At 41.8% G+C, this 18153-nt stretch overlaps 1 protein-coding gene across 1 annotated transcript in view; it reads right to left on the bottom strand.

Annotated features, from left to right (window-relative positions):
• FOXP4 (forkhead box P4) overlaps positions 1-18153 on the bottom strand; it is a 138025-nt gene that overhangs the window by 69086 nt on the left and 50786 nt on the right. The window contains exons 2-4 of the mRNA XM_082247614.1: positions 3649-3835; positions 247-336; positions 38-160 (exon numbers count right to left, since the gene is read on the bottom strand). Coding sequence (XP_082103740.1) covers positions 38-160; positions 247-336; positions 3649-3819 — 384 coding nt within the window. The 5' untranslated portion in view covers positions 3820-3835. The remainder of the gene's footprint in view (positions 1-37; positions 161-246; positions 337-3648; positions 3836-18153) is intronic.

Raw genomic sequence — 18153 nt, 5'->3', positions numbered from 1 at the left:
TTTGCCTTGTAAGTAATAGCTACAGAAAGAATCTCACCTGCTGCAACATAAGTGCCTGCTGCTGCTGCAGAACTGCCTGAATTTGTGCAGGGGACAAAATCTGTTGCATCTGTTGCTGGGTTAACATCTGTGGAGACATCATAGCCACTGAAACTGGGACCTGGTAGAAAAATGGAAATATATGATTTGTTTGACTTTATAGGACTTTATCACTATCCTTTTATTAAGTTGTCCAGTGGTTCCCACCTGAACTGAAGGCTGCTTGCTTTCTGCACTGCATGGAGTACTTAGTCCTGTTGCCTGCTGTAACAAAAGCTGCCTTGCCACCTGCAATGCCTGAAGGATAGAAGCAACTCTGAAATGTTATTCTTTAACCCAATGTAGAAACATAAATTATGAATATTACCATGTTTATTTCAAGTTCTGAACAATTTCTGTCCCATAGTCAAAGTAATTTATAATTTCAAAATGTCTGCGGTTTAATATATAAATATAATTTCATGGCTTCCTCATTCCTACTTTGGTAACAGTTGTTTTTAAATTGCTTGATAATAAAAAATAAAAAAACAATGGTTATTATATACCCCAAAAAGGAAGCTCTATCTGTCATAAGAAAAAAGGCATTTGCTCCAGTGTTGCATGCCTGAGTAACTGTTAGTCAAACTATGACAATGCTGAAACTGGAAAAATGGCCTGGTAAAAAAACAAATAAATCTCAGCATATATCTGAGAGATATAAAAATGTAATGCCAGTATACCGTTGATCCTATATGAATTATTTGCAGTGCCAGATCTTAAAAATGGATTAAAGTTTTAGTATATACTCTAATTCCTCTTCTTGCTGTTGGAGATGATCTAGTGACCCTGCGGGATTTACCCACATCTTTTGGGAGTGCCCTAAAATGAGTTGCTACTGGCAGGAAGGAAGTGACCCAGTTTATATCTACCCTAACTACTATACAGGTCTCTGTAAAAGTTGGTGTTTGCCTCCTGGGGTTAGTTGACTCTCTGGCCGTTAGTAGGGTGATGCATACTATCCTGGGTCTCTTATTATTTTATGCCAGGAAGGCGATAGTGCTCAAGGGAAATTTAGAAACAGCCCCTAATCTGCCCTTCTGGAGGCCTTTAATCAATAAGGTTGTACTCCTATACAAAGCTACTTATTTGTCCTGAAGTTGCCCTAGGAAATTTGAGAAGGTCTGGCACTTGTGGACAGATTCGGAGCGTACAAAAGATGATCAGGAGTCCAAGGACTGAATTCATTCCCCCTGATAAGGTTTAGTTTATGATATTAACAAATGTACAGTAAACCCCCCTCCATTGCGGGGGTTACGTTCTGTGACTTTCACTGTACTTTTAAAAGCATTTTAGGCTCCGTTCACATGTTAGCATATGGATCGCGGGCAGAACCGCTGCGGTTCCGCCCGCAATCCGGAGATTATTGCAAATCACGGGACGCCTGTGCATTGCCCGTTGATTTGCAATAGCCCCCCAAACACTGTGCGATGTTGCCGCGATTTCCGCCTGCCGAATCGCGGTAACATTGCGCAAAAAAAATTGCGGGACGTAATACGCTCCAAAGAAGCTCTTGTACTTTTTTGGGCGTAATGCGTCCCGCGATTTTTTTGCGCGATGTTACCGCGATTCGGCAGGCGGAAATCGTGGCAACATCGCTCAGCGTTTGGGGGGCTATTGCAAATCAACGGGCAACGCACAGGCGTCCCGCGATTTGCAATAATCTCCGGATCCCGGGCGGAACCGCGGCGGTTCTGCCCGCGATCCATACGCTGACATGTGAACGGAGCCTTAAGGTCTTTATACACACTTTTAAAACAATAGAAGCTCATTTAAACCCATAAAAGATACTGAGAGACAGAGCAAGAGCTATGGAAAACACAAAAATATTTAATTAACAATGATTTAATTAGTAAAATAACATTACAGAAAAAAACGCAATATACCGGGACTGAACCGCGATATAACGGGGATTTACTGTATTCCTCTGCAGGGACTCACATTACATTTGTTCAGGTAGGATTCTAAACACGAGGAAATATTCTTCCGACACATTATCCTGATGGTTAAAAGGGAACAGGAATCTCCTTATAATTCATCAACCCTTGAAGTGATTTTATAAGAGAATGTCAGAGCAAGGTGTATGGAAGGTGTGTTGTGTTGTTCCCCCCCCCCCCCCTTTTTTGGGGTTCTATAATAGGAGGTGTTACTAGTAGTTCTATGTTTTATGTATTAGCCGGGGAATGCGCAAAGGCCAAAGGCCCAAATTTGAAATTAATAAAAAGGTGATAATCTAAATGAACAGAAGGAGTGGAAAGTTTAGAAAACTTAGGTTAGAAAACTGGTTTTATTTAGTATGGAAAAAGATGACTAAAAAGACAATCTTTTTACCAGACAGGAAGTGAAGGAATCCCTCCAAGAAAACCTGAAGGTAATATCCCAACAGGAGGTCTAATCCCCGCCCTCTCTACCCTAAACTTAAAAAAAAAAGTTTTGCCTATAGATAAACTTAAGAAGAAGTTGAACACTGTTTGGATTTTCCTAAAGCTAAAGGTAGTCAAAGTTATAATTTTTAATTATATAATATCCAGGGGATCTTTCTAATTAAATTGTGGAATAAGAAGGGAAAAGCCAAAATGGTCATTGCTACCCAGGGGGTTTGGACCAAACCAGCTGGATTTTGTAATAGGTTGAAACTTCTGTAGATTTATCTTTTTCCATTCAAATACAATTATAAAAATATTAAACCCTACTTTATAGGTATGCTATGTGTATACAGCCATCAAGCTTTGCATTAAAACAGTAACTGTTGTATAGCTTACGTATTCCAGTGTAAATATTTACATGCCTTACTTTATATGTTATGCACAATATGTTTTTCTGCTTTGCTATGGTTGCATGCTGAAGAGGTGCAACTTGTCTGTAAACAGTAATACAATAATGCTGCCTTGATTCGTGAAGTTCATGCAAATGGTTGGGCGGAATCACCCACAATGCATTACAAAAATGCTAGAAAATTGTACAACCTGTAACATTTAACACATATGGAGTGAATTATAACAGAAACATGATTAATTAGGTACACAGCAAAGTCAAAAAGGCAGGAATTTGCTTGAATTTTCTTACATAAGTCTGACTCACAAAGATAAGTTTGCAGTGAAAAGATAAGGATTAGGGGGCAAAATGTGATAATCCTTAGCAACCAGTTTTCAGATTACTGGAGAAAAATCAATGAATTATGACTTCAGTCTGGCTGATGTGGATTACTTTGTTTTGAACATTATGGTTAAAATAACCCAAATGTATTTAACATGTTTACAATATTATGCTAGTCTTAGCCCTGGTTCACACTGGTGTGAATTTGGATGCATGTCAGAATGCATGGAAATGCACGACAAGTGAAAAACAATAATTTCTATGGAGGCTGTTCACATATAAGCAAGGTTCTGTGCGTCTTTAGAGCAGTGCAACTGACTTGAATGTAAGTCGCATGAATCCAAGTTGCAACTGTATCAAAATTGCATGCAAAACGCATTGGAATCACAGCAGAACGGCGTTAACTCGCAGTGGACGTGCTCCTTGAAATCACACTGCATCAGTGTGAACCTAGCCTTTATGTGTCTTTTTCTTTACCTGTTGTTGCTGGAAGTGTAGAAGCTCCGCTGTACTTAACTCTCCATTCGTTTCTCCACTTGCATTGGCCTCTCGTGCTCCACCTCCTTCAGACTGGTTGGGAAGACTGCTTACTCCATTCTGACTGGTTGGAGTAGATCGAATTGATTCAGATGCAGATTCCACCATCATGACGTATTTTTAAAACCTGAGCAAGACATGAGAGATAGTGGGTTTTTATTATACAGGATTTATATAGCGCCAACAGTTTGCCCAGCACTTTACAAGGTGAGGGCAGACAGTACAGTTACAATACAATTTAATGCAAGAGGAATTCTGAGTTCTTTCCTAGGTGTACATAACATAACTGGGTACTAATATTTATAGGAAGATCTCGGGGGATCAAGAAGGATCCCTAAAAGGGAGGGTAAAGTGATACATAAGGTAATACCTGTGGGGGATGAGCTAATGGAAATAATAAAAGGACAGTTGTTAGGTGGAGGCAGGATGGGCTTCCTTGAAGAGAAAAGTTTTTAGAGATCGCCTGAAAGTGTACAGAGTAGGAGATAGTCAGACAGATTTGAGTAGGGAATTCCATAAGATAGGGGAAGCTCGGGAGAAGTTCTGGAGATAAGCATGAGAGGAGGTGACAAAGGAACTAGGAGAGTAGGAGGTCTTGGGAGGGATGAAGGAAACGATTTTGTTGGTAATTCGAGACTAGGTTAGTGATGTAGCTGGGGGCCAAGTTGTGGATGGCTTTGTAAGTTATTGTTAGTATTTGGAATTTAATTTGTGGGGTGAGTGGAAGCCAATGGAGGAATTGGCAGAGAAAGGTGGCAGACACTGAGTGGCTGGTAAGATTGAGGAGCCTGGAAGTAGAATTCATGATGGACTGAAGGGGGTATAGCCTATGTAAAGGTAAGCCAATGAAGAGAAAGTTGCAGTAGCTGAGGTGAGAAATAACCAGGTAGTGGATTAGGAGCTTTGTGGTGTCATTGGTTAGGAAGGGGTATCTTTTGGAGATGTTGTGGAGTTTGAGGAGGCAAGGTTCGGAAAGTGATTGGATGTGGGGCCGAAAGGAGAGTTCAGAGTACAGGACTACAACTAGCACTCTGGGGATGGGTTGATGGTTATGCCATTGATCTTGACAGAGAAGTCAGAGGAAGGGGCACGTTGGGGAGGAAATATTATGAACTTTGGACAGGCTGAGTTTGAGGAAGTGGTGTGACATCCAGTCTGATATGTCTGTCTGTTAGTAAATTAGTGATATGTGAGTAAACTAATGTTGTGAGCTTTTGTGGTGTCATTGGTTAGGAAGGGGTGTCTTTTGGAGATGTTGTGGGGTTTGATGTTGTGGAGTTTGAGGAGGCAAGTTTCGGAAAGTGATTGGATATGGGGCCGAAAGGAGAGTTCAGAGTACAGGACTACAACTAGCACTCTGGGGATGGGTTGATGGTTGTGCCATTGATCTTGACAGAGATGTCAGAGGAAGGGGCACGTTGGGGAGGAAATTTTATGAACTTTGGAAAGGCTGAGTTTGAGGAAGTGGTGTGACATCCAGTCTGATATGTCCGACTGTTAGTAAATTAGTGATATGTGAGTAGACTGATGTTGTGAGCTTAGGTGTAGATAGGTAGACTTGGGTGTCATAAGTGTAGAAATGATATTGAAAACCATGGGAGGCTATCAGCTGACCCAGAGAGGAGGTGTAGATCGAGAATAGGAGAAATCCAAGAACAGAACCTTGGGAAACTCAACGGAGAAAGGAAGAGGAGAGGAGGAAGTAGAATTGTAAGTGACACTGACGGTGTGGTGGAAAAGATAGGATGAGAGCCAACGAAGAGCACAATCACACAGACCAAGGGAGTAAAGTTTATCAGAACGTCTCCCATGCTGGTACTTACTATTATGGCTAAAAGGCTTTGCCAGCCCTAAAGGAAAATACCTATTAGCATTTGATATCTTGCAGGCGCTCTAACACCAAGACATTGGCATGTGAAATGTCTGTTCTGCTACAGTAGTAACATTGCTGCAAGTTGGTACATCTGTGCATCTTCTCTGTGCATTATAAAGAAATGTAACAATCCCTTTATACACAAAACAGAAATATCAGGGTTGGTTGCAATGTCCTTAAACAGGAACACCACCGCTCTAAAGTAACTCTTCTACATAAAAGCTGTACCACCCTTATATATAAAATCAGCATGTGTAAAAAATAAACATTTTAAACACTTTCTGGATTTCTAACTACAATACAAAAATGCATACCCCCATATTAAAAAAAGTTAAAAACCAAACAACTCTGGGGTGTGGCCGATGATGGAAGTCTGAAGACATGCATTGCTGAGCTTTACTCTCCCAAAGCTAACAGGCTGTTTTCTCGACTGCACACACCCGCAATACTGATGTCGGCTTCAAGCTCACACCCTGCTAATTCTGCAGAGCCACAGCAGGGCGCTATCAGTGCTACCTGCTTCGCACAGCCCCGCTGGAATTCCGCATGGCCCAAGACAAGATGGCTACCAGCCAGACCCGGGTAAAGTCCGGCCTCCTCCACCTACCCTGGCGGTCACCCCTGCATGTGAAGACGCTGTAGATGAGCTCCCAGCTCCTCAAATGGATCCTGAAGCTTCTACAACCATATCAGCACCATCCTCAGTCACACACTCAGGGGAAGGCCCAGTGCGCTGTTGTCATCAGCTTCAGGGGGATAAGCAACCAGGGCCCTCCTTTTTGCTTTTCAAGCATTTTGAGACCTGGGCATCCAAAAATGGAATCCTCCCTCCAGCTCTGGCTATCACTCGGGTAGACCATGCAGGTCGTATACTGGCACTTGAATCTACATCTATGTCCTATCTTCAACGTTTGTGGTATCAGCTCTGCATTGAAGACAGTGAGAACAGGAGCCTCAGAAACAACATAAGGCTGCAGGGTATCCAGGAAGCAACCTCAGGTACTGATCTAAGACCCACTGTCATTTCTATTTTCAATCAGGTCCTGAGCAGGGAGGCTACATCCCCTATTAAACTGGACAAAGTGCATAGAGTTGGGGGCATAGGTGGAGACCGAAGCGACTGCCCTCGAGATATCCTCTGCCAGGTTCACTACTACACACTGAAGGAAGAGATCATGCGTAAGGTCTGGCGCTTGGGCCCAATGGAGTTTGATGGATCTTCAATCCACCTATACCCAGACCTCTCATGCAACACCTTATACATGAGGCGAGCGGTCCGGCCCCTGCTCGGTCTTATTCGTCAAGTCGATGCTACCTATACCTGGGGCCACCACCTTCAGGGTCAAAGTTACCCGAGGTAACAATAAGTTTGTCTTGGCAGATCCTGATCAACTTGCTGCCCTCTTCCTCTTTCTTGAGCAAGACCCTATCAGCATTCCAAACAGGTACTACTGCTGGCTGGTACTGCGGTGGGTACTGCTGGCTCGTACTGCTGGTGGGTACTGCTGGCTGGTTCTGCTGGCAGAGATCACTGAGTGATTCCTTTGTTTATACTTAAGAGCAGATAGGACTGGGCGCTAATATGATATTGAAGATAATGTTCCTTTATTCCTCTCTGTCTGCTAGGATCCGCATAAATCGCTCCTTATCCCCGGAATTCTCTATCTAAAATGGGAAGAGACAAGGTTTCCCCTTGTCTTCCCTTCTTTATGTCCTTAACATGAAAAACGTGGCTAATGCCTTGGGTAATAATCCTTTTATCCAAGGTATAACAGTCGGACCTATCTATACTAAACTAGCCTTATGTGCCGACGACCTGCTCTTGTTCATGACACAACCGCACCTATCCCTGACTTCACTATTGCAAGAGTTCCAGAAATTCAGGGTAGTCAGTCATTTCAAAGTGAATTACAGTAAGTCAGAAGTCCTCAACATCTCATTACCTGAGACAGCTCTACAACAAATTTTGACAACTTTTTCTTCAAAAACTGATTCCTCCTCCATCCGATACATTGGAATCCAGATACCTGCGAACGCAAGCCCACCGCAATATGTGGTCTCTCAACTGTATTCCTTATTGCTTAGTGCTTCTTCCCCTGACCTTCAGTCATACACGCGGTCCTGGGAATTAGAATTAAGTCACTCAATATCCCTTGCGGATCGCAAAAATGCTTTATTTTGACAAATAAGCTCTCCCTGGCAACTAAGAATCAGGAAAAAGGGTTTAAGCTGGTGACTAAATGGTAGAGATGCCCTTCGACTATACGCAATCTCAACCCCTCATTACCAGATATCTATTGGCGGTGTATGGGCTCCTATAAAGACATTTTGGCACCAGATCTTTAAACTATACTGCAAGCTGATGGCAACCTCTAACCAACCCTCACCTAAGTTGGCTCCCATGTCTATGCTTCTTGGAACTTTCAAATACATAAAGAAACATGTACTATGACACTTCTTGGCTGCAGCCAGGGTAGTGATTCCCCGGCATTGGAATCCATACCATCTCTGGGGGATTGGGCTATTGAAGTGGATTGTTTAAAGGACCTGGAATGTCTGTTGGCACAGGAAACTGGTAAAAAGGAGCAATATTCTCTCACCTGCTCCTCATGGTCCATGTTCTGCTACTCCTCAGAGTTTCTCTCTTGGACAGAAAGTAATTTGGATACCAACACATCATAGCCCGGATGGAGTGTTTTATGTCCCCAATTCTTCTATCCCCTTTATATTTCCATTATTTCCCTCCTTTGCATATTGACACCTTTTGAAAATGTATGAGCAACCATTTTGTAACTATGCCTGCTCATTTATTAGTCGAAATACAATCGCTACAGTGTACTCTTCTGTAGAGTAATGCTTTCTTAGTATATGTCAAGTTGTCTTAATGCTTTTTGTTCATATACCTCACCGATGACTTTGAAGTTGGTAATACGTTTTTCTACAATTGTCATGTTTTTTCTTTATGTCCTACACTTCTACTAACTTTTGCTCTGGTCTCTGAATTTGTTTTGACACTTGAGAGATCAAATTTTACTTATGTAATTCGGTGATTAATACCTTCTACCTGTAATATTTTTGCTCATGTAAAACTGTAATGCTTACTCCTCAATAAAATAAGATTGAACTGAAACATAAAAACTCCTACTCCATAGCATAAGACAGGGCATTACTAAGCTCCTTTCACACTTGTGAACTTGTCCTGCGACTTCGGACTGCAAAGTCGCATAAAAAGTCGTACCCTATTTTTTCCAATGAGTACCATTTTTATCGGCGTGACTTCAAGTTGCAGTGACTTCAAAGTAGTCCCTGCAAAGCTTTGGTCTGACTTTAATGTGACTTGAGGTCCATGGAGCTCAAGATTATACAGGCAATACTTCAAGTCGTGTCAAAGTTGCACAACTTTGAGGTCATACAAGTGTAAAAGGGGCCTTAATCAGAAAGTCACCTGATCTAAAGTACTGTACCAGGAATGTTAAACAACCAATACATACAATCTCTACAGTACCAACAATATTATGAAAATGAACGCATAGGAAAAGTGAATCTAAAAAAAAATTTAAAAAGTGATTACCACAAAATATGCCAGAAAATGCTCACCAATATAAAGTTCAGTTATAATAATGGTAGAATTATTAAAAGCAGAGCTCCACCCAAAAGGGGAAGCGCCACTTGTTTGCACCCTCCACTGCTACATTTGCCCCTTTTTTGGAGGGGAGAGGGTTTAGACAGGTACCTGTTCCCACTTCCTGTTAAGGTCGCCGCACAGCGATCTGCATCATGAAAGCCCCCCCCCCCCTCCCTCCGCTCCCCTCCTGTTGCCTTCAGGGACCTGTGTGTGTCCCAGAAGATGGCGGAACCATGCAGTAAGAAACCGGCTGCTGGTGCCTACACCCAATATCGATTGACGAATCAGCTTGGGGTGCCTTGACAGGTAAGTGTCCTTATAATAAAAGTTAGCAGCAACAGTATTTGTAGCTGCTGACTTTTATTTTATTTTTTTTTCAAAAAAGTCACATCAAAGTTGTATCAAAGTTGCACGATTTAGGGGGCTAGTGTGATTGATTTACTAAAGCCAAATAGACTGTGCACTCTGCTTCAGAGCTTAAAAAAGAGCAGACCCTCTACTGACTTCCATCATCCAATCATGTGCCAGCAAAAATACTTTTTGTTTTTTATTTTCATTGCACGTGATTAGGTATTCTTTGCAAAGTGAAGCCTTACCTCATTTACTAAGCTCTTGACTCTGAAGCAACTGCACTTGCAGAGGAGAACTGCATTTTTCAAAGTGCACTGGCTATTTGCCTTTAGTAAATCAACCCCTTAATCTCCAGATATGGAAAGCCCCATACACACAAGCCGAATAGCGGGCAGGATCAGTCTTTCAAAATTCAGCCCGTATGTATGGTAGCCGGTCCAAAAGAAGCCAGCTGAACATCCGACTTCTATCAAAGGGGCATGACCAGAAAAGGTCTGCCAATCGGCATTTTGGCCAGTGTGTTCTGGGGGTGTCCCCCTATCAGAACACAATAACTCAGATTGTTAGTACAGGATCTCCTCCGAAGCTCTTCAGTTTTTTTTTTTTTTATGTCCATTCATTTCCGCTGGCATGAACAAAAAAATAAATAAAATGATTGTGTGTCCTATGCTGTGGAAATGTAGAATAGACTCCCTCAAGAACTAATTCTGGCCTGCTCAGTAGATGGTTTTAAATAAAGAGCTGGATGCATTCTTAAATTCACAAAATACAACTGGATATTAACATTTATAAGTAATAACACCAGAGAGTGATCTAGGGAATATCTGTTTGCCTTCAGAGGGATCAAAAAGAAATCTTTCCCCTCGCAAGAGCAAATTAGATAGTGCTTCATAGGGTTTTTTTTTTTTTTTTGCCTTCCTCTGGATCAACTGAGGGTTAAGTATTGTGCATATGTATTTATTTTTTCTATTGGTGGAACAAGATGGACTTTTTTCAAGTTGATAAGTACATTTAGATGATGAAAAACTATGTGTGAGGACTGAAAGTTTTTGAGCCAAGAAATAGCATACGTCAGGTGACTTCTGACCTTCTGATAGAAGGAACTTCTACAATTTCTATCCTGGCAAGTTTCAAAAATGTATTTAGGTGAAAGCACTGTTAGACAAGACACCCAACAGATTTATGAGCCCATTTTACTAAATGCATGATTTTTGCCAGTTGCAAGGCTCATGTATACAAAAAAAAGAAAAAGAAAAATGTATCAAAAAGTTGTGGGCAACAGTTCTACTTTTGCTTAAAGATTATGCAAACGAACATTTAACTTCTTAAATCTAATATTGAAAGAATTGTATACATTAGATGCATGAAAAAATACCTTTTACAGGCAAAAAAAAAAATCACCACCAGCACATTCAGGGCTTTTGGCCAGAAAAAACATGGAACGCCCATAGATGCACAGAAACGAAAGCACTTTTGTGAATTAATGCATTTTAATGGCCACAATAAATAATATTCTGGCTAATAGAATGCATTAACATGCATATGCACAAGCACATTAAACAGACTTGTGTGCAATGCACAGCTTTTACCAGGTTTTTTTAAAGCAGCTTTTCTCCTGCCAGTAAAAAAGGCCTTCAGAGGAGCTAAGCAAACACTCAGTTTGCACGAGGCCAAAATGTTATTAGCAGCAGAATCTATATATTTCAAAATGGCAATATTTGTTCTGGTGGTGAAAGTATCAAATATCCCTTTAATGAAGAAGGTGCAATCATTTTTGGAGTCTATGTTGTGTTTTGGCCTGGAGCTCCCTACCATGCCATCTTTCAGGTGTGTCAGATGTTTGATTGCTCAGTGCATGCTGTTGTTCCAACTTTGGCTGCAGAGTAGTGCCACAAAATCTGGCAACAGAGTCAGTTTATGTGGCATTTCCCACAACAAGAAAATCAGCTTTTTGAAGATTGCTTAAGGCCCCTTTCACATTTGTGAGACTTGTCCTGCGCCTTGGGACTGCAAAGTGATTTCCAATGAGTACCATTCAAACCTGTGCGACTTCAAGTCGCAGCGACTTCAAACTAGTCCCTGCACTACTTTACTCCGACTTTGATGCAACTTAAGGTCCATAGACCTCAAAATTACACAGGCATTGCTTCAAGCCGTGTCGAAGTCCTATCAAAGTCGTATCAGGTTGTATAAGTGTGAAAGGGGTCTTAAGGGGAGTTCAAGTTGTATATACATGGAAAACATTTCAGCAAATGTTATACCTATTCCAGGACTGTGAATGACAAATGTATTCTGGCCACTATCTTCTTCCTGAGTGCTAAGACTCCAACATCTATTATTACATGACCAGCCCCAGTGTGTAATAAGGGATAAAACTGCTGGGGAAAGCAGTAAGCTTTGTGTGTTCTACCTCTGCTTCCTGTATCACCGATTTAAAGTGGTTGTAAACCCACTTTAATGACTTTAACCTATAGGTAAAAGGTTGCACCGTTTAGAAGATATTTACATTGCATGCAGCTGATGACGTCATCGGCGCATGCGCTCTGAAGAAACGGCCGCCCGTGCCGTTTCTTCAGAGCCCTGTGCCGTGACTGGCAGCCCCTGCGCGCATGCAATGCATGCTAGCACATTATGCATTTACTTTGCAGGGAAAAGAAAAAGAAAAAAAAATGAAGCGTTTACTCCCTCTTTAATTTAAACTTTCAAAGAAGGTATAAACATGATTGCTGCCTATGAGAAACTTCATAGTAGCCATATTTGTTCATTTCAGGCTTTCAGTATGTGACAGAAAGCAAGAAGTCTGCTATATTTAGAAAACTTTCTCCAGTGTTACAAGCAGGAAGTTTTAGCTCAGTGTATCAAAAAAATAAATAAAAGGGTCGATTACTACTACAGCTGTAAAAAACAAAGACAAACAAATAAACAGGTAGGCTATACATTTTGAATCTTAATTGACAATTGTGATGGACTTTTTGCCAAGAGCAGCCAATCAGATTTCACCTTTACAGAAATGGCACCTATACAAAAAGTACAGAATCAACTGGGTACATTCTTAGTGATTTACCATGCCTGAAGGTATTTTCTCCCTCCCCTACCTTTACCATATAGTCCCTGTTCGGTCTCTTGACTGTGTAGCTAATGCCTACTTCCACAAGTATGCTCGTTTGTATCTAAATCTGACAATTTTTCTGGGAAAAATCCTGCCATTGTTTTTTTTTTTTACATTAGCAGCAAGTAGCATTTTTGCCAGCCAGGCCAATAAAATGCTGGCCATGAGGCATATCTTCATTATGTGTACCTATGTCAGTGGAAGGGTGGAAGCTACTTTCCTGTAGTACATAAGTTTCATAATTAAAACTCTTGCTAAAGTGGTTGTAAACCTCTGACATGGACATGGCTCATATTGCAAAGTATATCCTTCTATATCATGTACTTGTCTCAATTTAAGCACTACAAAGAGTGTAATAAGAAATGTAAAGATGAAATCAGGGCGGCTAAAATAGAACACGAGAGACATATAGCGGAGGAGAGCAAAAAGAACCCCAAGAAGTTCTTTAAGTATATAAACAGTAAGAAAGCCAGGCCAGAGCACATTGGCCCCATAAAAGATGATAAAGGAAAAATGGCCACCGAGGACAGAGAAAAGGCGGAAGTGTTAAATAATTTCTTTTCTTCAGTCTTCACAAAGGAATCGGGGGGCTACACGAAACCCGCTTGTAAGGCCGAACTAAATAATACACCTCAGGAAGTGCCGCCATGGCTAACAGAGGATAGACTTAGAGCTAAACTAGAGAAACTTAACATAAATAAATCCCCGGGACCGGATGGCTTGCACCCGAGGGTTCTTAATGAGCTCAGCCAGGTGATTGCCAGACCATTATTCTTGATCTTTAAGGATAGTTTACAGACGGGTATGGTGCCAGCTGATTGGAAAAAAGCCAACGTGGTACCAATATTTAAAAAGGGGCCGAGATATATCCCGGGTAACTATAGGCCGGTCAGCCTAACATCAGTAGTCTGCAAAATTTTGGAGGGGATGATAAGGGACCACATACAAGACTTTAGTAATGAAAATGGTATTATAAGTAGAAATCAGCATGGATTCATGAAAAATCGTTCGTGCCAAACCAATCTGTTAACCTTTCTACGATGAAGTGAGCTGCCACCTAGATAAAGGTAAGCCTGTGGATGTGGTGTATCTGGACTTCGCAAAGGCCTTTGACACCGTTCCTCACAAACGCTTACTGTACAAACTAAGGAAGGTAGGTATGGATCATAAGGTGAGTACCTGGATAGAGACCTGGCTCCAGGGGAGAGTCCAGAGGGTGGTGATTAATGGGGAGTACTCGGATTGGGCGGGTGTGGAAAGTGGGGTCCCCCAGGGTTCTGTCCTGGGACCAATCCTGTTTAATTTATTCATAAATGATCTAGAGGAGGGGATATCTAGTACAATCTCAGTATTTGCAGATGATACTAAATTAGGCATGCCAATATCTTCTATGCAGGATGTGGAAATCTTGCAAGCAGACCTGAACAAAATAACGGGGTGGGCAACCACATGGCAGATGAGGTTTAATGTAGAAATATGTAAAGTAATGCACTTGGGTGCCAGAAACCAGAAAGCAAGCTATTCACTAGGGGGTGAACCTCTGGGTGAGTCTAGGATGGAAAAGGACTTGGGGGTACTGGTAGACAACAGGCTTGGCAGTGGCATGCAATGCCAAGCCGCCGCAAGCAAAGCCAACAGAATACTGGGATGTATAAAAAGGGGGATTCACTCCAGAAATAAAGAGATTATTCTCCCGCTCTACAAGACTCTGGTCCGGCCACATCTGGAGTATGCTGTCCAGTTCTGGGCACCGGTCCGCAGGAAGGATGTGCTGGAACTGGAGAAAGTCCAGAGGAGGGCAACAAAAATAATTAGGGGAATGGAGGACATCGGCTATGAGGAAAGACTACAAGCACTGAACCTATTCTCTCTGGAGAAGAGACGATTGAGGGGGGATATGATATCAATGTACAAATACTGTACTGGCGACCCTAGCATAAGGAACAAACTATTCAGAGAAAGGGAATACAATAAGACACGTGGCCACTCACTAAAACTTGAGGAAAGGCGGTTTAACCTTAAAGTGCGTAAGGGGTTCTTCACTGTAAGAGCTTTCAGAAAGCAGAGGCGGGTAGCTAAAATTACCCCCTGTAGAGCTCAATGAGTGGAGTTCAGAGCTGATTGGAGGGACATACCCCCTTCACACAGCGCACAGGAACAGGGCTGAGACTCTCAATCACATCAATCACAGGCTGTGTGCTGGAGCTCCCTCCCCTTTAACCTTTTTACATCTTGGTATCAGGAAACCTTTTCATAAGTGGTTCATGCAAATAGCAGAGGAACAAGGCAACAAAGGGCTGATGCTTAGTGCTCTTAATTACATAGTTACATAGTTACATAGTTAGTGAGGTTGAAAAAAGACACAAGTCCATCCAGTTCAACCCATGATGAGTGTGTGTTTGCTTTTAACCGTACATTGTTTACCCCTGTATGTTGTGGTCTCTAAGGTGTCCATCTAATAGTCTTTTGAAACTATCAATGCTCCCTGCTGATACGACTGCTTGTGGAAGAGAATTCCACATCCTTACCGCTCTTACAGTGAAGAACCCCTTACGCACTTTAAGGTTAAACCACCTTTCCTCTAGTTTTAGTGAGTGGCCACGTGTCTTATTGTATCTCCTTTCTCTGAATAGTTTGTTCCTTATGCTAGGGTCGCCAGTACAGTATTTGTACATTGATATCATATCCCCCCTCAATCGTCTCTTCTCCAGAGAGAATAGGTTCAGTGCTTGTAGTCTTTCCTCATAGCTGATGTCCTCCATTCCTCTAATTATTTTTGTTGCCCTTCTCTGGACTTTCTCCAGTTCCAGCACATCCTTCCTGAGGACCGGGGCCCAGAACTGGACAGCATACTCCAGATGTGGCCGGACCAGAGTCTTGTAGAGTGGGAGAATAATCTCTTTATTTCTGGAGTGAATCCCCTTTTTTATACATCCCAGTATTCTGTTGGCTTTGCTTGCAGCGGCTTGGCATTGCATGCCACTGCCAAGCCTGTTGTCTACCAGTACCCCCAAGTCCTTTTCCATCCTAGACTCACCCAGAGGTTTCCCCCCTAGTGAGTAGCTTTCTTTCTGGTTTCTGGCCCCCAGGTGCATTACTTTACATTTTTCAACATTAAACCTCATCTGCCATGTAGTTGCCCACCCCGTTATTTTGTTCAGGTCCGCTTGCAAGGTTTACACATCCTGCATAGAATATATTGGCAAGCCTAGTTTAGTATCATCTGCAAATACTGAGATTGTACTCGATATCCCCTCCTCTAGATCATTTATGAATAAATTAAACAAGATTGGTCCCAGGACAGAACCCTGGGGGACCCCACTTTCCACACCCGCCCAATCCGAGTACTCCCCATTAATCACCACCCTCTGGACTCTCCCCTGGAGCCAGTTCTCTATCCAGGTACTCACCTTATGGTCCATACCTACCTTCCTTAGTTTGTACAGTAAGCGTTTGTGGGGAACGGTGTCAAAGGCCTTTGCAAAGTCCAGATACACCACATCCACAGGCTTACCTTTATCTAGGTGGCAGCTCACTTCATCGTAGAAAGTTAATAGATTGGTTTGGCAAGAACGATTTTCATGAATCCATGCTGATTACTACTTATAATACCGTTTTCATTACTAAAGTCTTGTATGTGGTCCCTTAACATCCCCTCCAAAATTTTGCAGACTACTGATGTTAGGCTGACCGGCCTATAGTTACCCGGGATACATCTCGGCCCCTTTTTAAATATTGGTACCACGTTGGCTTTTTTCCAATCAGCTGGCACCATACCCGTCTGTAAACTATCCTTAAAGATCAAGAATAATGGTCTGGCAATCACCTGGCTGAGCTCATTAAGAACCCTCGGGTGCAAGCCATCCGGTCCCGGGGATTTATTTATGTTAAGTTTCTCTAGTTTAGCTCTAAGTCTATCTTTTGTTAGCCATGGCGGCACTTCCTGAGGTGTATTTTTTAGTTCGGCCTTACAAGCAAGGTTCGTGTAGCCCCCCGATTCCTTTGTGAAGACTGAAGAGAAGAAATTATTTAACACTTCCGCCTTTTCTCTGTCCTCAGTGGCCATATTTCCTTTGTCATCTTTTATGGGGCCAATGTGTTCTTATATTACCCTTGTGTTTCCTATTACTGTAATTAATACTGAAACGAATTGACCTATGGTCACTGTTTCCTAAGTTGTCCCGTATTTCTATATCCATGAGCAGGTCTGTATTGTTGGTAATCAGTAGGTCAAGTACCGCATTGTTTCTTGTCAGTGCATTCACCATCTGACCCATGAAATTGTCCTGCAAAACATTTAGGAACTGCCTAGCCTTGCCTGAGTGCGCGGTTCCTTCTGCCCAGTCTATATCTGGATAATTAAAGTCCCCCATTATAATGACATTTAACATCCTTGCTGCCAATCCTATCTGTGAAATGAGGTCCGCCTCCCCCTCCTCCCTCTGGTTGGGGGGCCTACGCATACGCCCAATATTAACTTCCCCACCGTGCCTTCCCTTTGAATCTCTACCCATAGGGATTCTGCCTCATCCATAGCTCCATTATTAACCTCCCTGGCGGTATGATTATGTCAGGAATTACATACCAAAAGCGGTACAATTGTTTTCATGGAAATTTGGCGTTATGTATTATAGGCCTACAATTCTTAGTAATTACTGACTTAAACCTGACCAAGACAAGAGTCTAGTAGACATCCCAGATATGATAAATTTGAAACACAAACGCGTGAATTATAATCGAATCAATAATATTATTTTATTATTTAATATATAATATATATAATAAAATTATATTATTGATTAGATTATAATTCATGCATTATATATTATATATAGATATATGTGTGTGTGTATATATATATATATATATATATATATATATATATATATATATATATATATATATAATATATAACGCATGAATTATAATTGAATCAATAATATAATTTTATATATATATATATGTGTGTGTGTGCATATATATATATACATATATATATATATATATATATATATATATATATATATATATATTGCTGCTGCAGGGAACGGAACTAGGAAGTCATCAGACCGACGGAGGACGGAGGAGCGGCGGGACTCTCGGCTGGCGATCTCAGCAATGAGAGATCATCGCTGGATCGCCAGGACAAGGTAAGAGAACACCCCTGCGCTCTCTGCACATCCACCCTGAGCGTGACTCGGGGTTACCGATCCTGCAATGAAAAATCCACCCCGAGTCACGCTCGGGATTACCGCCTAGGTGGTTAATATCATCCCTCATATTTACCTGTATACTGTTCTTAATATACAGACATACCCCTCCCCTCCCCCTTTTTTACCTTCTCTATCCCTGCGTTAAAGGGAATACCCCTGAATGGTCGCCATCCAGTCATGGGAGCAGTCAAACCAAGTCTCAGTTATCCCCACAAAATCTAAGTCCTCCTCAAACATCAGCAGCTCCAGCTCTCCCATCTTGTTGGCCAGGCTT

Source organism: Pelophylax lessonae (genome assembly GCF_965119305.1).
Source record: "Pelophylax lessonae genome assembly, chromosome: 2".
In the NCBI taxonomy this organism is placed as follows: Eukaryota; Metazoa; Chordata; class Amphibia; order Anura; family Ranidae; genus Pelophylax; species Pelophylax lessonae.
The sequence above is the reverse complement of the archived record's forward strand: the minus strand, read 5'-3'. Positions and strand labels throughout refer to the sequence as shown.